Source organism: Doryrhamphus excisus, chromosome 16 (genome assembly GCF_030265055.1).
Source record: "Doryrhamphus excisus isolate RoL2022-K1 chromosome 16, RoL_Dexc_1.0, whole genome shotgun sequence".
Classification (NCBI taxonomy): domain Eukaryota; kingdom Metazoa; phylum Chordata; class Actinopteri; order Syngnathiformes; family Syngnathidae; genus Doryrhamphus; species Doryrhamphus excisus.
Window position 1 is genome coordinate 1,004,723 of NC_080481.1, and position 27,672 is coordinate 1,032,394.

A 27,672-nucleotide genomic window follows, 5' to 3' on the forward strand; every position below is an offset into this window, starting at 1 on the left:
ACCATTTTGAGGCTTTACAAATAGTATTACATTTTATTAATATACCTTCATAAAACAAGTTTAAGACTGTATCAAAAACTCAGTAAAAACATTAGATTTTTTTTTTACATTTTTGTAATGATATCAGGTATGAAATGTACATAATTCACATACTGTTTATTTGTTGCAATTATATTCAGATGATGCCATTTCTTTGTTGTTAATGTACCCTTGCACAAGTCCATTAACATGGTAGTGGTCATAAATCTAAACATACAATCAAAAAAATAAAATTATTTCCCACTGCGGCCCTTCTGTTCCCAACTAGGTTGACTGGTACAACACTAACATTATTGATTTCTTTTTTTTTTATTATTTCACAGGCACACTATTTACATCCCTAAGTGCGACAGCTAGAGCACCAGCGATAGCCCTGCAGCCGCGGACACTCCTCAGCGCAAGCGAATGCTAGGGTTGACTCCACGCTGCGCTGACTTTTATTATCACCAACAGTTCGGGTACCACTTAGAACCGTCACTCATCTCCACGGAGGGTCGACATGTGATCAACCAAAGTAGCAACATTAACAGGTCGAGATAAATCATCACCTCTTTAAAAGTTTGAAGTTCAGTTTCTGTCTGTTAGGTACACGGTTTGGCCCAAAAATAATGATATGCAAATAAAAAAAAATGATGTGTGTGTGTGTATATATATATACTATATATATATAGCATTGTAAAAACTGTGAAAGCGGGATGCTACATTAAAAAGAAAAGTAAAATCAAAACAATGCACAAAATCAGTGAAAACAGTGAAAAGACAATTTAATGGAAATACAAAGAAACTTTTTTTTCTTTTTTTTTTAAAGAAGCAATATATGTGCTCAACTGTCACCCTGTGGTGAAACGGCATTCCACTGGCCCCTTCACTAGACATAGCAGCCTCGCTGACCAGTCACCATAGCAACAACACAAAACATCTCTGACGGCAAGTTCAGTGGCACAAATATATATATATATTTATTTGACTAATTCTAATTAGTTCTAATTTGAATTATAGGGTCAATTGTGTGCGAGACATGGTTGAACAAGTAAGTACTTCAAATTGTGAAGCGTGACTGTTAAAAAGGAGCCAAGTATAGGACAGAAAAAGAATGAAATCAAAACTCTTTAATAAAATGTTCTAATGCTTTCAGTTTGGCTTATGGTGTTAAATTGTCCTAGAAAATTAACAGGTGCAACATCTTAGTACGTCTTAGCTGAAGGACAGATAGGAGTGATACAGCTCTCAAATAATACCACGGCAAGGGAGAGCCTCGAGTCTGTTGTCATGGTAACATCTGCTAAAAGGCCCGGTGGGCTTCAGTCTCTCCTGCTCTATTATGTTCTATACAATAGAAATAGTACATCATTGAAGATAAAATTGACTCTTCTTCTGGGCAAAACAGACAAAGCATTTGAAAGTCAAAAGCAGACCTGAAGAACAAGAGAGCGAGAAGGAAAGGGAATGGAATTACAAACTGCTCTCCGCCTATTTTGCCTGTTCCAGTCGGAGAACGCTGAAACATCTTATCCAGGATGGTCAAAATATACGTATGGTCGCCTCCATTGAAATCCAAGAGAAGTTACGTCTGTAGTCAGTAGTTTGAACAAGCATCCCTACAGTGCACCTGAATTCCAAGCTCAACGCTTCAGTGTGTGTGTTAGGGAGGAACGTAGGGGGGCGGTGACCTGTAGGAGGTCATGTTCTTGGGACGAGAGCCTTTGCCTTCGATGGGGACAGTAAAAGGTGGCGGGGGCTGGTAAGGAGGCGCATTGGGATCGTCATCTTGATACACAGAATACTCTTCCAACAAATCTTGGTTCAGTAGCGTACTGTGGGGGCCGGCCATGTTCGGGTACTCTGGTGGGGGGAGTGGTGGCTTTTCCTCCTGAAGAATAAGAGGAATGCTGGAGGATGGGGGGGACTTGGAATCATCCAGCTCATCTGCAAATATTATGGGAACTCCTTTTTTGATAAAGGTCGCCTGCTCCTCCATGGTCATCTTCCCTCTGCGCTTCTTCCGATAGCAGACCATAGCAATGATACCTGCAATTAATAAGAGTGCTGCGACCACAACAGCAGGGATGACGGTGTGCAGGTAGACATCGTCGCTGCTTCTACGGCCGGTCCCAGGTGAGGGTGTAGCGGTAGGAAGATTGGGGCTGGGCAGAACTTCCCCTGGTGGAATGAAGGTGTAGCTCTGACATTTATTTGTGCCACGAACAGAGATGTTAATGGGTTTGAATTCAGGCTCCATAGATTTGACAAAGGCTGGTTTTGGTGCGCCTTGCGGATCGGCGATCCTGTTGCTGAGAGCTGCGATCTGGTCCTTTGGACAAGAATTTTGCTGAAGACTGTTATTGGTCCATTCTACCACAATGGAGCCCTTGGTAATGCTTCGTAGGGTCACTGTGCTGCTATTGCGATCACCAAGTGCGTAAGCTAACTTTTTTGTCAAAAGAATCTTTTTATGGACATCGTTGCTTAGAGTTGTGGGGTCGCCGTGGAAACGGGCAGAAAAAACGACTGGTGGTTTATCATTAGTTGACCAATGGTTGACTTGAACCTCAAATGCGTCCATGACACTCTTCCCACCTTTATCAGTAGCTAGCATGAAGTACTCATGCTTGCCTTTGTGTTGCTCCTCGGGAAGTCCATACAAAAGCTGGATGGTGCTATTGAACTGAATCCAGGACGTTTCGCTGACTGCTTTCTTAGCGGGATGCTTCAAAGTCAAACGCAGCTTGTCAGTTGTTCCATCCTCCTTGTCAAAGAATGTATCAGGAGGAATCTTCAGCTCAAAGTATGTGCCAACCCATGCGTTTACCTGATCAATTGGGTTGCGGATCTCTGGCATCTGATTCAAGTCTGGAGCCAAGGAGAGAGGAGTGGTGCGTTTAGGTGGTTTTGCCGTAGTAGATTTGGGCTCTCGGGGAGCTGGTGTTGACGTCTTGGGTTTCTTGGGCTTTCTTGTGCTTGAAGGTTTGGGTTTTTTGGTGGTGCTTGGTAGCGTCGGTAAAGCGGTGGCTTCCACAAATGTAGGTCTGGTCATTGTAGGTTGGATGAGCATGGTGCTGGTCGACCCCAATACCTTGGTGGGTTGCGGGGGTCCTAAAACAGGTGTATGGGCAATTTGATCTCGGACCCTCATTGTGGGCTTCACAGGAAGAGGTAAAGGGCCACGTACAGGAGGTGCAGAGTGGTCTGTTGCTGGGGCAATCGAGGGTGAGGTTGGGGTTGGAACAACACGTAGAGGTGGCTCTGGGTAACTGGTTGGCGGAAGCAGGGAGGGCACAGGAGTAGGAGTGTTGTACAACTGCCGTTTGACACGTTTGACCGCATGGGGCTTTTTGTTCACAATGTGCCAACCAACCACTGGATATGCAAGTTTGGATGACATGGTTCCGTCCTTTGCAGAGGACTGAACAATGCTGATGTCAGGGATATTGCCCTGGTCAAGGGCACATCCAAGTTTCCATGACAGCAGAACTCCATTCTCCACCACTTTCTTGGCGTTCCCTGGTCCGGCCATGAAAGCAGACATGTCAAATAAGCGGTTGTTGACAACAGGGACAAGTCTCATGTGCTCAACTGGAACATGTGAGAATTTTCTCATAATAGTCAGTAAACTGACCCTCTGCTCAGCAAGCATCTTTGTCAAGTCAGCATCCAGTATGACAGTGAGGACAGTGACAGGCTCCTCGGGGCCACAAGTGAAAGGCTGCAGGCCACTGCTGTTAGACTGGAGAGTGAGCAGGGATGGTTCAGCGTCCGCCCGCTCCTCTGGGTATATTTCAATGGAGAAGACCGTACTGGGGAAGTCTTGGCTGCCGGTCTTCTCATTCATGTCTCGTCCAGACACAGAGATATGATACACACCTTTATCTTGCTCCAGAGCCAAGCCTCTCAGAACACACTTTTCTTTGTCCCAATAGAGCCATGATGGTAATGTTGGCTGTCCCATCTCAGTAAGCTAAAAAAAATAAATAAATATATGGATGAGCAAGAATCATACAACTTTAAAATACTCAACTAACGTCTGCACTAATTCCACTGCACATATCCCTTGTATGATTTTACAGCTTTACTTCGAAAAGTGACCTTTTTTATAATAAAGTGTAGAGACTTTGAGCATAGTGAATTAGTGTCCTATAGTATTTAATGGTGTAGTATAGTGCATAATGGTTCGTTACGCAGCTGAAGTTTGCAGTTCGGTTCATTTTCGGTACTGAAAGGCAGTAAATGCAATGAATAAATAAATACTTTTCTTTGGCTGGAAGGGACAAAAATAGGCCTTCATGTTTCAAATAAGGATTGTGGAGCAGTTTTCCTTTCAAGATGAGTTTCTGGAATGGTGTTAGCATTTCAATCGACTGAAGATGCAACTGCGCCACATTGTTGTGTGCCTCCATGTTTATGCTACATGATGTATTTATTACATGATCAAAGATAGCCCTTTTTTTATTTTAAATTCCAATTTCACTTTCCAGATATTGGAAAATACAATTAATATTGTACTAAATATTAAATGTTGCCAGTCATAAATAAAAGGACTAGCTCATCGCTCCTTTCTTTTTGGTAAAGTAGCCCAAACAGGACTGAAGGTTGAGAGAAACCTGCACTAGACATAAATACATCATGAAATACAACATGCAGATGGATGCTAATTTTGTTTACTGATGTGCAAACTGCCAAATTATGATGTAAATTTTGAGGAAAAACAGGTTTATTGTTTGTTTTGGTTGAAATAAGTTATACAAATAATATATTATTTATATATATTTTTTTAAGTAGCTCTTGGACGTTCTCATTTTGGAAAAATAAAAAGGTTGGAGACTCCTGGTATTATGATAGCTCCCATAATCATTAACATTTATTTAGAAGCAACTGTTTAGACCTATCTGTTTGAAAGAGAAATTGTTCATTTTTCTATTTACATCATTTTTCTATTTCCGTTCAAGGAGTCTAAATGTGTACATAAAATAAATGTACAACTAACATTTATGTTGTAAATTACAATGGGGAGCGGGGGACTATGATGCTTGGCAGAGGATTGTGGTCTCTGAGTGCTTTTCCAGTTTGAGATTATTATTTGTTGGACGCAAATGCAAGTTCATTTTGAGTTCAATTTAAAAATCATTTAACATTGAAGGGAAGCAGTTTTTCTTTTTTTTTTCCCCCCTTGACTGTACTGATGTACATACCACACCATACAGTTGCACCCCAAGTATTTGCTGAAACACTGTAGCATATATGAAAGTGAAAAATGCAGCTCAATAAAATTGAAAGGGAGGGAAAAAAAGGCAACCTTTTGCCACAGATATTGTATTTACCAACAGCCAGAGTAATTTTGAGCATGTGATTGCTCTTAATTTTAGATTACTTTATGTTTAATATTAATAACTTATTATCATTTTGTCTTGTATCACAAACCTGAACAGCAACAAGTTTCAGCCATGACATATTTTGCCCCCACTAAACACTTACATGGAGATTACAGCTTGCACTGTCAGATACCAGTGGAATCCTCATCTGAAACACCTGGCCGACAACAGCTGAAGAGTCGGGGATGCCATTCTGTACTCCTCCATTCTTCACAGAGGACTCCGGCGTGGCGAAAGCAGCAGACTGGAGCTCAGAGAGCACAGAAGACTGCATGGAAGCCTCCAGTTGCATCGTGAACATCTCCACCTGTGCGTCTTGCTGCTCCAGCGCAGCACTCGGAGCCATGGCTATCAGAAGTCCTATTATGAGCGAGACAGTTCTACTGGAAGGAAACCTGCACCTCCCAGCATCCCCACCATCCACGTCTCCCAGTTTATAGTGCATAGCAGTCGGCCCTTGAGCTGCCTAGCAGATGTCTGTGAAAGACGCAAAAGGCCACATGCACTGAAGTCAGTCAGATGATGTGCCTTGAGTTGGGTTCCCTCGTTATTGGCTGTGCTCACAGATTTTGTTATTCCTTTGTTGTCCTCTGGGATCCATCAAGAGAGGTCAATGGCAGCCGGTTAGACAACCATGCCAGGGAACTACAAGAGAAGACAAATATGATGCAAGTGTAAACAAAAACCATCAAAAGGAAACGTACGAGTATGGCTGCATCATAAAAAAATGTGATATAATATCCAATACACATCCAACACCTTTTGCCAGATTTTCTCCTTACCCACGCAATGAACTGCTGCAGTCTTTGCATCTAAATGGCTCCTTTGTTTACACATTCAACTCTATGTAACTATGCTTTGTTGTGTCTATATCTGTCTTCTGTGTGTATAAATTCAATTATAAAAACTATGCTTTGTTGTGTCTATATCTGTTTTCTGATAAGTTATTTGCCTGTCAGACCTTGAGCGAGTTGTCAAGAGCCGCTACCACTTGGCACATGAGGGGGACTGCTGAGAAAGGGGACATAAAGTGTCATGTCTCAATTAAAGCTAATTCAGAACCGTTGACATGTACTCAGCCTTGCTCCAAGCAAACAGCTGGTCAAGAACGAGTTAAGTTGTTGAGTATGAGGTGGTTTTTTTTAAAAAAAAGGCAACAAAACAATACTTTGATGGAAGCTGACAGTTCCCTGGGTCTCATTGGTAAAAGATCATTCATTAGTTGAGTTCAGGTTATTAGCAAACATTAAAGATACAACAAACAGAGACAATTATTTAAAAATAACATAACCAAAACATAGCCCAAATGAAGGTAACACAACAAAAACATAAGCCAATGACACCACTGGTCACACAATAATAAATTAACTAACAAGTCCATGAGAAAAATACATTATCGCAATGGCGTTCATGGCACGAACGGCGAAACCAAACTAGTAACTTTTCCATACAACATCGCGGCTTCAAATACGACGAGTGGCAATTTTGAAAGGTGTGTGCATCTTATAGCCAAGTTATTTTATCAGCCACACCCGCAACCGCAGGCATTTCATTGTTAGCGCACAGCGCGACGTTAAAGCTTTTAAAACTAAAAAAATTGCTGTTTAGCCACACTTGGTCTGTTTTTTTACATTTAATTTCTTCAAACACCCGCTTCCTTCTTTGTCCTCTGCATGGATGACGTAGGCACGTTGGTGACGTATGCGATAATTTGAAGTATGGGAAACCCCCTTGACTACTTTTTGCAATCAAGGAATTTGAATTAACCGAATAACCGTGCAGCCCTATAAGAGTCTCATAAAAATATCGTCCATCTGCAGTTGGAATTGCATGGTTGACTACATCTTCCTTAATCACTTCAAGTTTGGAGCTTTTGAATATTTGAAAATTTGAATAAATATTTTTTCATATTTTATATCCTCATATCATGATACATCTTAAAGAAAAAAATGACACATGGTAAAGTCCATATCACTCAAACCTTATATGTGTCAAGTACAGAAATGGACAACGTAATTCCGATTGCGCCATATAACGCAGAAATAATGCAGAAAATACAGTTATTTAATCATGTAGCTACCGCATTGTTTTTGACAACCGTAACCAATATCCAGTTTCCAAAAGGTTGAAAATCCATGCTGATTATGATTCCAAAACATCTTGCTGGATTCATGCATGCCTTTATTCTTTAATGTAAAATATACTAGCATTAAAAATGGTTTTGCCCATGGGCTGAGTTTTACTCAGATTTAGCACTACCCCTCACCTCAGGCTATCAGCACACTCAGCAAACAAGAAGCAGTATCTGAGCATCAAAGTGAGCGCTACACAATGTGGCCTAGATTCAGATTCTGTTAATTCACAGACAGCAAAAGTGACCATAATTCACACATCATCACTTCACAAATTTGGATTGTCGCTTTGCAGGTTTCTAACTTCATATTCGATGGGACAATAACACAATATGTAAATGAAAGCAGAAAATATGGAGAAAAATAGTGCTTACTGGCCTGGAGACAGAACATGATGATAATTTATAGTGTTTATGCCAACATAAAAATGCCGCTGATAATGCTAAACCATGTTCAACAGGACTAATAGGTGGAGCTCACAGGAACAATTTTTACAATACTTTATAGTGGGAAATCCCACTATTATGAACGGGAATGTGTTCGGCAAGTAGTTTATTCCAACATGGCTTTAATATCGCTATTTCCGATGACTGGAAATGTCACCAACAAATCTATGTGACAGGTGACAAGTATAGTCACAAATGAGACATTGTGAAACATTATTTAATGCAAATCATTTCTACTTCAAATAATTTCTGTGTCAATAAACAAGCCGCTGCCTTGAATATATTCCAACATTCCACTGGGTTTTAACCTAACTGGATACATTTAGCACAGCAATCTTTTGGCATTTCATCATATTATAACTGTAAACCTGATACTATGATTAAAACAGTCTTAATCATGATTTTTTTTTAAAGTCATTGTGCGTCATTAGCATCATGACAATGTTTACAACAGCTCTAAACCGGTTATGAAGCTATTAAACCATGCAAGCTATGTAGCCTGAAAGGACTCAGAGGAAAACTAAAGATCATATGAATATGTAGACTTCATTGTATGCTTATTAAACTCCCATTTCAAAACAACATGCCCACTTTTAAAGGCCCATTTAATGTAAGACAAATGCAATACAGTGACAGATTTGCTTGTGGGTGATTTCACCGAGGCCTGCCTAAGTGCGGGTGGGAGCGAAGCAAATCAGTTGACAAACGTAGCATTCCTGCTTCATGCCGTCCAAAGGTAGTTAAAATTAAAAACTATCAAAAATAATTAGATCTCCGAAGCACAGTGGCACTCAGGGCCAATTGAATTGACGTAGCACAAGCAGCAGCCTCTGTACGGAGCATGAGCTGAATAACAAACATCCACAACACAAGCTTGCATGTCCACACTCTTCAACAAAGTAATCGAACATGTGGTGCAAAAAATAATATTTTTGTGCTACTAAATCACCAGTTCTAGAAGTTGACGAATCATGTTTTTTTTTTTCTCTCCGATATTACAACATAACTGCTTTCCGTAGCCTGGCAAAAGCTTGGACAATCTCAAAATCCATTTAGCTTAATCTGATAACTGGCTGTGATTATGATCCATCTTGTTAACTAGCTTGCAGCTCCAGCTGCTAAGACTGGTACAAACTCAAGTGGTGAACTTTGCTTAATACAGAAACCCGACAATAAATAAGCTCTATTAATTATGACACAATAGGACACCCATGCTATGGAGCAGGAAATACTATACACCTCCTAAGGCAATAACACCACTCATAAATAATCATTGGTGGGGAACAACAAATGCTATTTTTGTATTACATTATAACAACGATGAGATATCGCCGTCAAAATAAAGATGTAATTAGCAGCTTTTTAACACAATTCTGCATTCTGGTTACAATCTTTTCAATCTGGCTAGCTAAACGGTGAGCGAATGGATAGCTTTGGGCCCGTGGCGGTCCAACTAGTCTGTGTACGAAGGGCCTTTCTAAAATATAAAACCCTGAACCGTTCGATAATTGTTTAAATGTTTTGCAAATCATACCAGAGAGTCGTTTTTTTACAGGGACGAACATGAGAAAAAGGAGTATAATGTGGGCACAAGCGCGGCTCCGGGTTGCTCTGTCCCGCAGATTCCTCAATGCTAGCAGACATGCACCTGTTTTATTCTGGGCGGAGGAGACCAGGCATCCGCTTGCGAGGCACTAGACCACACATCTGCCCGGTTCTTTTACACAGAATGTCGGAAAAGCGCCACTATTCATTTAGAGTATGTTAAATATGCCCGAACTATCTCTGCTTTCAAAGATGAACTTGTCGAGCGAGTGAACTAAGCGGTCGTATTGCTAACACTTGGGCTAATGCCGAGACAGCGAACGAGACGATTGCTAATGTCAGTTGTATCTTTTCTTAAAGAAAATCTAAGCATGTATTAAAAATAACTAGAATCCCAATTCACAATTACCACAATGGCAGCTTTTCCAATGTTGTTACATCCAAAAGAGCGAAGAAGCCAACATGTATACTGACCTTGTTAGCGAGCTAACGTTAGCTACCTCCTTCTCGAGCCACAAAGAGCCGCCGAGGTTTCCAATTTGCCATCAAATATCGGTTTCCCCTCAACACCACGAAACAAATTGATCGCTTGCAATTACAATAGCGACGTCTTCCTGGTTGGCTTCGTGTAGAGATGGTTCACTGCGCCGTATCGTGATGAGGTCGCTGCCTACCCCTCCCTGACTGCCTCCTTCCTTCCTTCCTCCTCACCGCCAGGTCTGCAGGTTGCGGGAGGCCAGTGAGCAGGCGGGACCCCTCCCTCTGTGGAGGTAGCATACATCCAGGTGAAATTGCTGCACACTTTAACTCCGTCTTTACCCCACTCTTGGCAAATAGCTACACACTCTCCATCATCATAAGTGCTATGATGAACAGAATAATGTTTGACTGAAAATACTATATATTGAATGTAATGGTAATGGTTTTATTTTACTTCAACATGCATCAGATTGCAATTGAGTGCATCCCATAATCAGTTCCCAGTTCCACATGTCCAAAAGGAGTAGGAAGAAGCAAAGCTTATTAAATCCTACACCTCCATCTGGTACTTTTACAATCAGTAACTGTTACATTTGTTCACGTCCTGCTTTCCGAATATGGTTTAAGGTTTTTTGTTTTGTTTTTTTCAATTATTTTTTAGTCCCGTACTTTTTTAGTCTCCTCTCTTGTAGAGAAGTATTGGATGACATTTTGACCTAATTGGTTATTTTTAGCCTTATGCATTATTTTAGCTGTTTGAAGATGAACTATATCAGCAAATTTAAGTATTTGTGATTTTAGAAATAAGGAGTTAGTATGTTCTCTATAGTTGGCATTATGAATTATCCTTACTGACCTTTTTAGCAGTATGTCTTCATGTTTAAAAACCATCCATTCTATATACCGCTTATCCTCAGTTGTGTCGTAGGGGTATGCTGGAGTCTATCAGAGGGCACATATAGACAACCATTCACACTCACATTCATACCTATGGACAATTTAGAGTTTCCAATTAACCTAGCATGTTTTTGGAACGTGGGAGGAAATTTGAGTACCCGGAGAAAACCCATGCAAACTCCACGCAGAGATGCCCAAGCAGCGATTCATACCCAAATTTTCCCCATCTCTTGACTGTGGGGCCGACATGCTAACCACTTGGTCACCATGCAGCTGATCCAAAAGCCAAAAAACACACAAATACCATAAATAGAACAGAACAAAACACTGCAAATGTCAAAACTAGTTAACAGTTAATGGGACCAAATTCCTCAGGGCAAGGGAGCCAGACCAGCGAATGTTCGTCTTTAAAGAAATGAATTGAATGTCTGGAAGAAACTTTTGAAGAAGCAGCCTGAAAAGGTAAACATTTACCTGTAATAGTTTACACTATTATAAACCAACCAATTTATGGAGCCTATCCCAGCTGTCTTTGGGCAAGAGGTGGGGTACACCCTGGACTGGTCGGCAAGTTATACTCTTTGCCTATTATAGATTTTTACATGGAAAATTAATTAGTCAATATTATAGTTTTAGTTCAGCATAACACAACAAAATAAAATAACTAACTTACACATTTTAGAAATATGTCCTGTATAAATTGTATTCAAAATCCAGGCTTATGATACCCAATGTGCAGCACTATTAAAGTTATAATTTTGACAAAAGGAAAGAAGAGTTGAGATATTTGTGTTTTATGTGACTGTCAACATTAAAATGATACTTTCCTTACAAAGCACATCTCCACTCAGTGGAGAATTGGGCTCATGGGACCCAGTTAACAAGCTCAGCAGTAACTCTTGTAAAGGTAAATAAAAACGTATACATATAACGGCTCCCTGAATGATTTCATCCTTCATCTTTAGTGTTCTTCCGTGCAACAAAACAAGACTGATTTTAATTCCCTAATCTCTCTCACAATCACACAGGTTTCTACAACCATGGACTGTTTCCACATTGATATTTTCTAACAGCATTGTTTCAGGGGATCAACAGATACTATATAGGGAAGTACGGTACTCTGAACATTACTTTATTGTAGTGTAGTTTACTGTTACTGTAGTTTTTCATGTGACTTTCACTCAGACACACACTAATTTTCCACATGACATACATCCCCATTACTAATACATAGTCTGCTGAGCCAGACGGAGCCAGACTAGCGAGCTAATGTTATGGTACGCTAGGTAACCAGCCTCCACTTTGGCATGATTCCATCCAATACAACATGTGGATGTAGTTTTTTACTCTTTCTCTCTCAATCACACACAAGCTTTTACTTTCACCATCGGTTAGACTGTCCACATTATCAGCAGCCTTTTTTCATATAACGTTAAAAAGCCGTAGCATTTCAGTATGTGGAATCAAACTATGGAATGGATTGAGTAAGGAAGTCAAACAATGCACAACGATGAGCCAATTCAAGAAACAATACAAGCAGTTGATGTTTGCTAAATACAAGGATGAAGAGTCTTGAACCAGTCATGATGTGCTATATATATCACTATATTGACACGCACTATGGTACACATTATGGCATTGGATGCTCATATCATCTTGTACTTCGGTACGTGACAACAACAAAAAATTAAAAATTACAAAAATAAAAACTTTAAAAAAAGCAGGAAGTGATCAAATGTAAAATGTACAAAAAATAAAACAAAATACAAAAAATCAAAAATATAAAAAATTTATAAAATAAAGTCCCAAAAAATACTTACATTATATTGGGAAAGCAGGAAGTGAACAAATGCAAAATGTAAAAAAAAATAAAAATACAAAAAAATAAAATAAAAATACAAAAAAATAATAAAATAAAGTACAAAAAATACTTACATTATATTGGGAAAGCAGGAAGTGAACAAATGTAACAGTTACTGATTGTAATAGTACCAGATGGAAGGGTAGGATTTAATAAGCTTTGCTTCTTCCTACTCCTTTTGGACATGTGGAACTGGGAACTGATTATGGGATGCACTCAATTGTAATCTGATGCATGTTCAAATGAAATAAAACCATTACCATATAAGTCACAGACATGTGATTCGTTATGACACTCCACATGCAGCATACCTGAGCCGATGCTTTGCTAGGAAGGGACGTGGTGAGTTGTCAAAACACCGCTAATGATGATGAAAAATGTGAAATAGCGGGAATACGTGGCATACACGATACAATACGCAGGAGACTCCTCGGCAAAAAATGCACTGCTAATAGATTCACATGACCTGAGAATACAATGATGTTGTTGAATGGGAATATTCAAAAGGCATGATAGGCGGGGATCTGATATATTCTGCCTTTACTCTTCAACTAAATCTACTAATGTTGTTCTCTTCTTCACGATTGAACAGCCTTATAATTCCTTCATCACACACTTTGTCAGCCTCTCTCCCTTTTGTTTTGATTCTGCATCTTTCGTCTTGAGACAAATTAGCCTTTTTGCTTAATTTGTTCTCTTCATCAAGCAGTAGTCCAGCCTTGCGAAACATTTTGGTGATAGTTTAGCATCCGAGGTGGAGCGCCTGTAAAGTAAACTAAAGATGCTGGCTCTGTTTATTCAACACTACTATCACAACAGTCGCCTTTATATGACGTCATCCATGCGCCCAACTTAATCTATATTAAATCATACTGATACAATAGTGACGGTTGGCATACACAAGTTGTAGTAATTCTACACTTGATCCAACTGAGTAAAGATTTGTCATATCAAAACATGGTCGCTGCATAAGACTTAAAAAAATAAGATATTACCATCCACTTTACTACTTCTGAGGCTGCAGTTTTAGCCATAAATTAGACGCATCACTTTACAAGGCGCATGAGAAAAAGCTTATATTGTGTTTTTTGTTTTTTTTTAAGTGGCTGATTGGAGTAATGGGTAACAACGTCAGAATTTGGCAAAGGAAACTGTGGTTTGAATCCAGGGTAAATGGCAATATATATCATTATTTGATGTCATTATTTTTAACAGTACTGGCCCTCTCAGTGTCTGCCAAAACAAATTCTGGCCGGTCCAATCCCCACTGTAGGCCCAGGTACCAAACGCAGCGCCTGTAACTGATACACATAAAGTATTTGTGCAAAACACAATGTAGCTAAAGTACATCACGTTTTGTTCATGTTCTGTATGATCCAAATGAAAAGTATTAGGTGCTGTGCTGCTTCCCATCACTGCTTTCTAACATCCTGCACTGCAAAGCATTCCTTGTGTTTAATTTTCTCCAACCCGATGACTCTTGTGTTTCTCTTTTAGGATTGATGAAAAACACCCAAAGAAGGAGATGTTTTCTAGTCGAAGGCTCATTGAGCTTACACATGACTGCTTATAATATCCTGTATTGTAATGGCTTTAAATAGGACACGAGCTCCATGGGAGACAATGCTAGGAAAAGTCAAATAAAGATTGACAGTCAGCGTTGAGGAAGAGGCAAAACACTGCATTAAAAACCTTAAGATGAAAAAATGAAACCGCATATGTCATTAGGGTGACAAATAGAGTGCAAATGATCCTTTTCATTATGTGCTTTGCCAACAAATGATTAGATGTTGCTTATTCAATGGGCGAATGTGTGTTGTCATTTAGGTGATGGCATCATCATGCATTCTAACAGTGAAAACGACTTTATAGCGACAAAGAAAGAGCTTTCGTATACGAATAGAAATTCTTTGCAAGCGTGATTAGGATTTGAAGATCGAGAAACAGAGCTTGTCTGTTGTAGTTCACAGACCTGCCAATCATCTGAATCCCTCTGACTCTTTGTTCACCCCTGCAAGGCGACAGTATGAAGATGAGAGCAGGCGTCGAGTATCAGCATAAAGACCAGAGAGAATGGATTACTTGTCTCTTTCTATTTCAAGTCAACAGGTTCTGGTGATGAAATATACACAGTTAATTACATTTAGTAGCAACACTGTAGGTGTACTGGTGGTCATTTTTCATCAAATGTAGATTACATATACATACATGTCATACAATACTCCCAGAGTGATGGCAATGTGATGGTAATGGTTTTATTTCATTTGGACATGCATCAGATTACAATTGAGTGCATCCCATAATCAGTTCCCAGTTCCACATGTCCAAAAGGAGTAGGAAGAAGCAGAGCTTATTAAATCCTACCCCTCCATCTGGTACTTTTACAATCAGTAACTGTTACATTTGTTCACTTCCTGCTTTCCCAATATAATGTAAGTATTTTTTGTACTTTATTTTATTAATTTTTTGTATTTTTGATTTTTTGTATTTTTATTTTATTTTTTTGTACATTTTTGTACATTTTACATTTGTTCACTTCCTGCTTTCCCAATATAATGTAAGTATCTTTTTGTACTTTATTTTATACATTTTTTGTATTTTTGATTTTTTTGATTTTTATTGTTTTGTATTTTTTTGTACATTTTACATTTGTTCACTTCCTGCTTTCCTAATGTAGTTTAAGTTTTTTTATTTTATTTTATTTTTGTCCCGTACCAAAGTAGGAAGTGATATGACCATCCAATGCTTTGTAGAGAAGTATTGAATGACATTTTTAGCTAATTGGTAATTGGTTGTTATCAATTTTCAATATTTTTTTTAAATGTGGGAATGGGAGGACACTGGGGCAAAATACATCAGTTTTCCCATGGAAAACATCCCAGGGAGGCAGTGAGGTGTGGAATGGGCAAGGAGAGTGGATGCAGAGATGGCTGATGAGTGCATGGAGGAATAGAACAGAACAGAAAGGAATAGCATAACTTATGTGGACATGCTGTAAAATCTAAAATAAGATTTTTTTTTTACAAGATTCTAAATAGTGGGGCGAAAAAATAATTGAAAGATATTTTTGTCTTCATTTCCCAGGAGCCTACACTAGGTGTTGTCCTTCATGAATGTTACAGCAAGATCTCATTTAGCCAAAACACACATGCAGAAAAACACCTGCAGGCCTGCTGGCCCGTGATTTCTCCACCGCAGACAAGCTTTCATGCCGTTGTACAATTTGACTCTTGATGTATGAGCACAGAGCACGGAAAGAGAGCAGATTAGGAATCAGCTGACTCCCCATATTTTCTTCCGAGTGACTTATTAAAAAGGTTATTCTGAGCGGTCTGTTGAACCGCTGGAGGGGGGCTGGAGGAGTAGTGAGACCCTGACTAGAACAAATCTCTGCCTCATAATGGTTGATTACTTTAGACAAGCCTTATCAGCTTAACTTAATAACACATGGAAATAACCTTCTCTACATATACATGTCTTGCTCCAGTTTGCTTTTGTGACAATTCCGCAATTCCTTAGATGAAGAAGTGGGCCGTGTACAGTATCGCTGCCATTCCAGCCAGAAGAACAGTGAAATGCGTCAGAGAAGCCTACTATTTACCTGTGAGGAGATTTGTTTATGTGCACGGTCTGTTTGTTTTCAGTCCCTTATTATGTTGAGCTGATAAAAGGCCAGGAAGCTGCAATGTCTTCACTACTCGTGCATTTGCCCGTGGCCATCTGTTTCAGCAGCTCAGCACTAATATCATTTTCCAAAACACACCGTCATCACCTATGCATGTTTACTTGGAAAATTATTATTAGACAAAGGCTGCCTGTGAAAGTATCATCTCCGTGTCCCACTAAGGAAAAAACAATTACATTTGATTGATCCCTTGCTTGAAATAACACCCCTATAGTCACCTTTACATTTGAATTACACAATATATAATAGACATAATCATAATCGAGTGCCTAAAGACAAGTATTCATTCATTCATTCATTCATTTTCTACCGCTTATCCTCACAAGGGTTACGGGGTTGCTGGAGCCTATCCCAGCTGTCTTCGGGTGAGAGGCGGGGTACACCCTGGACTGGTGGCCCGCCAATCACAGGGCACATATAGACAAACAACCATTCACACTCACAGCAAGATCTCATAGTGTATAGATGGTAGATATGGTCATATATCTCATCTCATTTCATATTATCTACATACTGTAGTTGTATATAAGTCTGGGTAAAACTGTTGATTTGTTAATACTTGGGTTGTTTATATTGTTTTTTGTTTTTTTTATTGTGTATTTTTGTACTGCTTAACTGACTCTGTACTCTTGCTGCTGTGCAATGCAAATTTCCCCACTGAGGGACGAATAAAGGCATATCTTATCTTATCCTATTCATACCTATGGACAATTTGGAGTGGCCAATTAACCTAAGCATGTTTTTGGAATGTGGGAGGAAACCGGAGTACCCGGAGAAAACCCACCCACGCATGCACGGGGAGAACATGCAAACTCCACACAGAGATGGGCGAGTGTGGAATTGAACTCGTGTCTTCGAGCTGTGAGGCCTGCACGCTAACCACTTTCACCACCGTGCAGCCCCAAAGACAATTATTCTGTGTTAAATCCCCAGGAAACCCGAGGTACAGTGGACTGGGTTGTTTCTATGCACACGAGTTATTCTAACTTTTTACAGTGTCAAGAATGTGTGAACGTCTACCACTAGTACTTTAAATCTACTCAGAAAAAAAGGTTTAGAGCAGGATTCATCGAGGGCAGTGTAAAATGCAAGCAAAGACCAGCAGTTGGAAGCACAAAGTGCTATTATTGCAGGTCTTTGACCTCAAAATTCATCTTCAAATTGTGTGCTGTTGCTGAGTCTCTTTTTCTTCACATTGAAAATGCAGGATCTCTGGCAGCAGCGCATCAGCTGGCTTGCTGCCATTTGAGGTCTCAAAAAAGGAAGTCTATCCAGTTCCATTTTTCAGTTCCCTTTATACGGACAACGGGGGCTATGGTAACTAATGCTAACTTAATTTTTTGTAGTTGTAATGACAAAATGTATTACAGAATTCCTGAAAATACCACTCATCTGAAAGCGTTCCCATTGTGACATGAGAACATGCAAACTCCACACAGAGCTGGCCGAGGGTGGAATTGAACTCGGGTCACCTAGCTATGAGGCCTGCGTGCTAACCACTTCATAATAAATAGAAGTTTTAAAGTGCAAATATGTTCCATGTATAGCACGAAATTCACAACCATTCCTAATAAGACTGCCATACTATAATAATAATTGAACAGTAAACTACAAAAATGGCAGCACTTTAACCATCGCACCGTGTCTGTACAAAATAACACCTTAAAGAGGCATAAGATAGTCAAAAGTCATCGTTTTAACTACAGCAAGGCATGCTGGGAAATGCATAATCTGCATAATTCTAATCTGCCAACTCCCCTGAGCTGATTGGTCCAAACGTTACCTGGGATTTGGTACATTCACTTTCAGGATGGTGTAATTGTAATTTGCTTTACATGTCCCACATAACCGGTTTACTTGCATGTGCTTGCTTTGTTATACCCTTATCATACAATTACATTCACTATATACAGTTCATACCTAGCTTGACAAGAGGATTGGCCATTACTATAGATCAGGGGTCGGCAACCTTTACAATCAAAAGAGCCATTTTACCCCCTGGCTCACTAAAGAAAAATAGACTGGAGCCGCAAAACATCATTTAAAAACAGCAGAGACGTGCTCAAGTGGCTAGCGCGCAGACCTCACAGCTAGGAGACCAGGGTTCAATTCCACCCTCGGCCATCTCTGCGTGGAGTTTGCATGTTCTCCCCGTGCATGCGTGGATTTTCTCCGGGTACTCCGGTTTCCTCCCACATTCCAAAAACATGCTAGGTTAATTGGCCACTCCAAATTGTCCATAGGTATGAATGTGAGTGTGAATGGTTGTTTGTCTATATGTGCCCTGTGATTGGCTGGCCACCAGTCCAGGGTGTACGCCGCCTCTCGCCCGAAGACAGCTGGGATAGGCTCCAGCACCCCCGCGACCCTCGTCAGGATAAGCGGTAGAAAATGAATGAATGAATGAATGAGAGACGTGCTCACATTCAGAGCGAATTGCGAGTCTCCCAAGATTTTGATTGACTGCCAGATTTAGAGGGAATTTTGGGGTATCAAAGTAATTCAGAGTTGATCAAGTAGTCTTGGTCTGGAAAGTCTGATTTTTTTCAAAGATGCGTATTTTCCCCATTCGGGTGTTAAAAAAAAATACTTGAGCAATGTGACGGGAGCCACAACAAAGAGGCTGAAGAGCCACATGCGGCTCTGGAGCCGTGGGTTGCTGACCCCTGCTATAGATGAATCAATGATGATTACAGGGTAAACACGTGGCTCTTAAGCAGACCTCGTGCTAAGTAGAAGCCGGAGGAAAGGCTCCAAATGCCCCTGAGACTTGGGTAATAGTATTGTTATTGGGAGCAAACAGGTCTAATGACTCTCAAACACATTAAGAGGACATCAGCAAATTTCAAAAACATCAATGTCCACAGGCTCACCCCCAGCAAAGAGAATGAAGCAAAGTATCTCTGTAGCTCCTAGAAATGGAGCGCAACATCTTAGCAGCCGCCCACAATAGCACAGTAGGTACAAGTCTGTCGTGGAATTTACCTTGGTATACCAATTAAATGACAACTTTGGTTGAGTGACCGTGAAGGTAATTGTAATGGTAATGGTAATAGTTTTATTTCATTTGAACATGCATCAGATTACAATTGAGTGCATCCCATAATCAGTTCCCAGTTCCACATGTCCAAAAGGAGTAGGAAGAAGCAAAGCTTATTAAATCCTACCCCTCCATCTGGTACTTTTACAATCACTAACTGTTACATTTGTTCACTTCCTGCTTTCCTAATATAATTTAAGGTGTTTTTTTGCCTTAGGGGATCACATGAGTTCAGTTTGGTCAATAGCAAATTGACCAAACTGAACTAAGACCATCTGCGCACCTAAGTTCCTCTAGTAATATTTTTAGTAGTTAATGCAGTACTTACCCTCTGCTAGACTCTTTAGAGGGGAGGCAGTCAGTCACAGACCAATAGATAAACTTTTAACCTTTGTGTTCCCAATGTGTTCCCAAGCACTGGTTGACCATCAATTTGTTGATATAGTTCCGCATAGATTAATCAATTACAGGGTCTGATTGTCATTGCCGTAAGTTATTTTTTTAATGTATATGTACAGGCTACTATGTAATGGAATTCCTCTGTAGATAATAATCACCCAGCTGTGTTTTAACCATCCAGGTCAGTTTTGAATCAGATTCAGTACACACTAGCCACGTTTACATGAGGAGTTTTTCTCTTTCCGAATGGAATCTTTACGAATGACATTTCCGAAAGCAATGGTATCCATGCAAAGGAATATTCCAATGGTGTGTCTACATGCGCCGCTATAATCAACCAGAATAGTCAATGGGGCTTTCCTTAGCAGTCCAGTGCCGATTGCTCGCCTCCATTTTTTTAAATGGAAGAACGTCTGGAGCTGCGTGTTACGTCATATCTCAGCATTGGCTGAAAGAACGCACCCGGGAACAGGAAAAGATAAAGTTCAATCTTGCTAATATTTTATAATGAAGCTGGGCACATGTTTTATATAGATATGTATTTTCTTTTGGAATAAAAGTGGACTTGTGAACGGCGTATAGAAGGGTTTAGATTCTGTTCCGCAGATGGCGCTAATGCACACCAAAGCTGCTTGCCAACCGCCATTAAACAACAGAAGAAGAAAAACACCAGGAAGAAGAACGCAGTCTGACAACTTTCCGTTTGAGCGGGTACAAGATACCTCAATCGGATTGGGGAAAGGAATATTCCACCTCTGGGAATCTCATTATATATTCATTCGGATTGGCACTTTTCTTTCGGAATGAGGTGTATATGTTACGCGCTAACGATGGATCTGCGCGATCGATTTCTGCGCTCACGATCAATGGTATATTACTGCACCCGGGATGGATGTGTGTAGTTTGTTTAGATGCCAACAGATGGCAGCGCTGAGCGTTGTTACTTACAAGAATCAACAAGAAGTCGATTGCAAATTTCAAATCTTTGATTAATTGTCAAGCAGTTCACTTTGTTACCGTTCTTGGCGGGGGGAGTGTGAACCCTAACCCCTAACCCTAACCCCTAACCCCTAACCCCTAACCCCTAACCCCTAACCCCAACCCTAACCCTAACCCTAACCCTAACCCTGTCATTGTATGCAATTAGCAGATCAACGATTGTCATTATATCGTCAGCGCTGTGTCAAAGCATCGGTCTCCAGCGCAAGGCAGTTATATCCATCGTGAGCGCAGAAATCGATTCATTTGTGCGCTAACGATGGATCCATCTCGGGCGCAGCGCTATAGATCGATCGCGCAGATCCATCGTTAGCGCGTAATATATACAAAGGTTTGATTCTTTCTGTTTGAGCAAATAACCCGATTGGAATTGGAATATTTGGGTCCATGAAAACATGGCTACTGTTCTGTCTCAGTAAGTCCACATGGACTTTGGGGGGTGGGTAATACTAAGGAGAAAGACCAGTAAGGTAATAACGGTCAGATTCCAGGTTCACACTCATCCGGCTGTCACAGTTCCGTGCAGATAAGAGGTGTCGGATCGCGGTCCAAGCTGTAAAGAGTGCGGACCAGGGTGGAAAATGTCAAGGCCTTAGAAGTCCCACCCACACGAGCATCAAGGTGATATGCGCAAGTCGTGGTATCACTTCAAATTCCTTGTGACAGTCATAACTATGACAAGAGCTGGCCAAGAGGAAAATATATCAGTATTCAAGGATACCGAACGGAGGCACCCAAAGCTGCCTATTGTGTAGCTCAGCACATCCACCCACGCACCGCTCCAAGGCTGTCTCCTCGACTTTGCTTTAGCTCAGGGAAGCTCTGTGATACAGCGGAGTTCTCAGAGCGGCTCCCATGCCAAAGTCCTGTTATCCAAATCCGTCTGCACAGTCTCATTTAATAGATAAGGGTCTAATCTATGGGATGGGGCGGTAGGGGGGGAGTCCCACTAATACAAGGACTATCTTGTTGCTTGAGCGCCATTCTCCACATTCCAGGACTTTGTTTGCAGGCAAACAAACCCCTTGAGGATATTTTCGCTTTCTGTCTTCAGGATCACAAATAATGATGGATGTAAACTGCCATGACTTGAATGAATGACAATATTCAGATATATTATATTTGGGTTTTAGGCAAAAGACGATAAACTCACACAGGCTTTGACTTTGGAAAAAAGTGATCAATATTTTGGCCTCTTTTCTGATATGTTGCGGACTAAACCACTAACTGTGTTTGCTTCGGTCAATCTTGGCAAACTTTAGCCATTTAGCCTCCTCTTCCAGTGAAGAAAAATAGTCGAAAGCCGCAAAACATCCATCTTCTATGCTGATTTTCCTCACTTAGGTAGCGGCTATGCTGGAGCCTATCTCAACTGACTTTGGGCTCGAGGTGGGGTACACCCCACATATAGACAAACAACCATTCACACTCACATTCATACCTATGGACAATTAACCTAGCATGTTTTTGGAATGTGGGGGGAAACCGGAGTACCCGGAGAAAACCCATCTCAGTCTGGCCTCTCTGACTTTATCTCCAAGGCCTCCTTCCTGATCCTATCCATTCTGGTCACTCCCAATGTGAACCTCAGCATCCTCATCTCTGCTACCTCCAGGTCAGCGTCTTTTCCTCGTTGGTACTGTCTCTAGACCAAACAACATGGCTGGTCTCACCACAGTTTTGTATACCTTTCCTTTCATTTTAGCTAAAACTCTTCTATCACTTTTTTCCACCCATTCCATCCTGCCTGCACACGCTTCTTCACCTCCTTTTCACATCTCCATTGTTCTGGACTGTTGACCCCAAGTACTTTAAATTCTCCACTTTCTGTATCTCTTCTTTCTGTAACCTCACTCTTCCACTTTGGTGGAAAAAGTTGTGTATTTTCTTTGGATATGTTTTTTTCAGCGATGTAATCATGGCCATTACCATTACCAAACCACAGGGGTAATCTTTTCCGTGTCTCACTGAACACATCGGTCCCCTATTAATTAAAAGCGAGCAGCTTCAGATGTATTTATTGAAGAAAATAATCATTAGTTGCAGCCCTAGTGTCATGTAAATAAATTGTGGAATAAATGATTTCATTATTCCAAATGATGTATGCCATTATGTGATGTATAATAGCCAGGAGATTATACTGTACATAGGTATACTGTAGCTCATACAAACGGATGGATGGAGGAGGATAAGGCAGCAGAGGGACGGCCATCCAACTTGCCAAAATATTCCCAAATGTTTTTTGGGAAAAAAAGTCACCCACCGTGTGCTCTCACACTTAGCTTAGCTGCCCTAGCATTTGCCTTAGAAAAACACATTTTATTTATAATTTTTTTCAGTTCTTCTTAATTGTATCGAAAAGAGAACAGTGGTCACAGTCTTAATTAATATAATAATTAATAATAATTAATATAATATAATATAATATAATATAATATAATATAATATAATATAATATAATATAATATAATATAATATAATATAATATAATATAATATAATATAATATAATATAATATATGATAATATATGATAATATATGATAATATATGATAATATATGATAATATATGATAATATATGATAATATAATATATGATAATATATGATAATATAATATATGATAATACAATATATGATAATATCATATAATATATGATAATAATAATTATTATTATTATATAATATAAAATAATATGATATTATATAATATTATATAATATAATATGTGATAATATATGATGATAATAATAATAATGATAAAATAAATAAAAATATATAAATAAATAAATAAAAATTAAATTAAATAAATTAAATAAATTATGATAATAATAAAAATAAAATATATATGATAATAATAATAATAAAATGATATAACAAATATAATATTATTAATATTAATATTACTGTCCAAAAAAGAGGATGAAGAAGCAGAGTCTCAGTTGAATTTTGGAACATATTTTCCATACACGATTTCAAAACTACCAGAGAGCAAACAGTCTCTCGGCCCTGACTGTATCTAATAAAACGATAAGAGAACAAATGTGAACAGGAATTTCATTCTATCTTTCAGTGACTAATACTTCTTCTATGCTGCAGTGCAGCACGGCGGCGTTGGGTTTAATGTATAACCAGCCCTAATCCGCGCTTGCAAAACGCCGTGCTCATGTGAGTTAACATCTAAGGTGAATGAATGTTACTGAAAGAGTGCACATGATCAAAGGGATGACTAATGATGTTTCTATAATTACACCGGGGCACACAAACACACAAGCGGGCGAGCAGGAAAAATGCACTCTGCATAATCTCCTACATTAAAACATGTCTTAGAAATGTTATATCTACCTGCTGATTTGTGTCCTTTTATAAGACATTACATTTTGTTATTACTCCATATTACAGAAACAAAATGTTTACCAAAAGCTACAGTAGAATTTGGGGATCATTTTATTCACCGTGTTAATGTATTTATGTGCACAAGCACTACATTGTACTCCAGCACAGATCTTATTATGTGTTTGCCAAAGTCGGAGCACTTTCAAGATCAGACGCTGTTTGAAGGTACTCTTCATAGCTGATACCCGAAACTCAGGCTAGGCCTTTCATTTTGGCCTGGGATAGGAAGTTATATCATTAGATTGTGTTTGAGTTTTTTGGGGTTTTTTTTTGTCAAAAATCTGCTCCGTGTTATTTTAGGATTCCACATTTATCTATTTCTATATTTTATTTCTCCTTGTTTTGCACTTCCTTGAAATGAATGCCAACTACTCCCACACTTTCCACCGTACTTGTCAGATTGAGTTGCTGCCCACAGGCGCTTTCCCACCACAACACAAGAAATCAGACACTTCTAATGCTGCATTGCAAGTCTCTACACCTCTGGGTGACACGGTATCATTTAGCCCCTTTGAAGGTGTAGCCTGGGGGGGGGCACCTTGGTTCACATCTGCGATGATCTCATTTGCCCTGCAAGTGGTCTTCTTTGTGAAATCTTACACAGTTGAATTCTCTTTTGATATGTTGTTTTTTTTTAAAGTACGGATAAGATATGGCATGAGTTGTTCTCGCTTGTTAATAGTGTAAATAAATCTTTGGAACACATGTACAGAACAGCAGGACGCACACTATTCTATTATTTTGCTGTACGAGAAGCTAACAAACAAATATCTCCTTCAAGTTTGAGTTCTCGGTTGCACAGTGGTCGAGTGGTTAGCGCAAAGGCCACACAGCCTGTGTGGAGTTTGCATGTTCTCCCCGTGCATGCGTGGGTTTTCTCCGGGTACTCCGGTTTCCTCCCACATTCCAAAAACATGCTAGGTTAATTAGCCACTCCAAATTGTCCATAGGTATGAATGTGAGTGTGAATGGTTGTTTGTCTATATGTGCCCTGGGATTGGCTGGCCACAAGTCCAGGGTGTACCCCGCCTCTCGTTCGAAGGCAGCTGGGATAGGCTCCAGCACCCCCATGACTCTCGTGAGGTTAAGTGGTAGAAAATGAATGAATGAATGAAGTTTGAGTTCTTTACCAGAGGCCTGGGAGCTGGAGGGTTTTGTGTAAGGTTTCTGCTGGAGCCGTCCATCCAGCTTGGGAGTGACTGCTCCTAGTTCCCCAATCACTACCGGCACCAGAGGAAATGAACATGAACAATGACGCAAAGAGGATGTGAACATGATGAAATACAGTAAAGGTTAGAGTACTCCAATTTCTCTGAAGGAAAAAACTAATTTTTTAGTGTTACGATGGTCTCCCATTGTTCATTAAAATTTTTGTAACAACAGTACATTGTTGTTCAATTGATGTTAACGTACCACAGGTATAGTACCACATGTTCTGAATACTGTTTTTATGCCGACAGAGGAGGTAGTAAGTACTCCAGAACTTAGGTGCACTGCCAAAGCTTGATTAACCTCCATTTTTGCAGAACCGATTCCAATTGTTGACACATTTTGTGGTCCCTAAAACTGGCCCTTTTGTATAATTGTGACATACTCATCATTTTGTGTTTACCTCTGGGATGTCACCACTTACCATTGTTCCATTTCAGGTCAGCCCACTGAGCTGGAAGCTCAAATTGGCTGTCCGTCAAGCCACAAGACAATCCTTGACCCAAATGAAGGTTGTTACTAGGGATCATATATATATATATATATATAAAAATATACATATATATCATATAACAAAACTTGTTAGAGCAGCAAAACAGACATGTCTTCTTGACCCGCTTCCTGGGAAACTCATTAAAGAGCTGTTCCCAATTTTAGCTCCTTCAATCTTAAATGTTATAAATCTATCACCTTCCTGTGGCACTGTGCCTGCAGCTTTCATGACTGCGGTGATTCGACCTCTACTCAACAAAACAAACCTCGACACTCAGAGTATTTGTAATCGGCCGATGTCTAACCTCCCATTTATTTAGAAAATCCTTGAAAAAATTGTAGCACAACTGTTCAATGATCATAATTGTGATCAATGGTCTTGAGTAGTTTATTTGAACCTCTTCAGTCTGGTTTTAGGCTGACCGGACTGTACTAAATCGGCACTTGCAAAAGTGACAAACGATCTTCTACTATCTATATGGGTTGGGACATCTCAATATTATTATTACTAGATCTCAGTGTTGCTTTGGTACTGTCGTTCAAACTCCAATGCACCCTCTGGCACCGTTGCGAGGGTGTTGAGCTGCTCCAGTGTTCTGCGACCAGGACGGAAACCGCATTGAACTTCTTGTGGCAGGTATTTGCTCAATTTTGCTAGCTAAAGATAAAAGCTAAAACAAACACATAGTCTCACAAATACAGACAAAAGATACTTGGACACGTACCCACACAAAAAAAGGACTAACGTGACAACTGACAGTTAAGGTGGAAACATCGAGTACGCATGACAGCTTGCTTTGCAGTGGCGAAAGCTGATTGGTCGGGCAGGGAAAGGAAGGATGCTTTTTTGCAGCTGCGCTGTAATAAGACCCGCTTACTTGTAGGCATACAGGGACTGCAGATAAGCCCGGATGTCTGTATTAGGTATTGTTGTCAGGAATAAACAATCTGGTTCTCATTCTATGATTTGGTTCTTTAAGATTCCCTTATCCTCTATTCGAAACCCACTTAGAGTCCTCAAGGGGAGGATTTCTACACAGTCTATTCCAGCACCCTGAAATAGACTAAGGAGTGTGATACCCCCTATTGTTGGAACACACCCTCCAGTCACCCCGGAGGGGAACCACCACCCCGGTCTGCCAATCCAAAGACACTGTTCCTGACTTCCACGCAGTGATGAAGAGACGTGTCAGCCATGACAGTCCCTCAACATTAAAGACTCAACAAACTGGAGATTCCCAGCACACCCCTACTACACATTTGGGTGTCCCGGGTCTAATCCGTCTAATCCAACTGATCATCAGGTGGACAGCTCAGATCTTCACCCGTGTAACCAGAACATTCGGACTCAGGTCTGATGATACAAAAGTCGATCATATAGACCTGTGGCCAAGGGTGTCCTGGTGCCAAGTGCAATTTTTGGACATCCCTATGTTCGAACATGGTGTTAGTAGTCCACATATATGATATATTTAACTGAAATTTTTGATCCAAACAACCACTTTTTCATACCACTGTAGCTCTCTAATGAGCTGTCCTTCATTTGGACCTTCATCTCCTCAACCAGCTCCCTTGTTAACTCATGCTTCCACGTCTCCCCCTGCTGGCGAGGTCTAATATGATGTCATTATATTCAGGGAGGTTATAGTACCTGGATTTTTGCAGGGGTCCTGACCCCTGTACATCCA

At 40.0% G+C, this 27,672-nt stretch overlaps 1 protein-coding gene across 2 annotated transcripts; it reads right to left on the minus strand.

The window, feature by feature from the left end:
- LOC131104028 (dystroglycan 1-like) lies at window positions 1-27,672 on the minus strand. Of its 2 annotated transcripts, none has more exons than XM_058050724.1 (4): window positions 27,636-27,672; window positions 5,970-6,050; window positions 5,509-5,882; window positions 1-3,994 (listed from the first exon to the last, which is right to left on the minus strand). In XM_058050724.1, the coding sequence occupies exons 3-4, from the start codon at window positions 5,848-5,850 to the stop codon at window positions 1,682-1,684; spliced, it is 2,655 nt and encodes an 884-aa protein (XP_057906707.1). In that variant the 5' UTR covers window positions 5,851-5,882; window positions 5,970-6,050; window positions 27,636-27,672; the 3' UTR covers window positions 1-1,681. The 2 variants fall into 2 exon arrangements, with proteins under 2 accessions (XP_057906707.1, XP_057906706.1); XM_058050723.1 differs by lacking the exon at window positions 27,636-27,672 and adding an exon at window positions 10,003-10,289.

Excerpts from the sequence above, each read along its gene's own strand:
- LOC131104028 (XM_058050724.1), bottom strand. The coding sequence starts at position 5,850 with ATGCACTATAAACTGGGAGACGTGGATGGTGGGGATGCTGGGAGGTGC. Across the intron at positions 3,995-5,508 it reads GTGCAAGCTGTAATCTCCAT|CTTACTGAGATGGGACAGCC; the intron begins GTAAGTGTTTAG and ends TATTTTTTTTAG.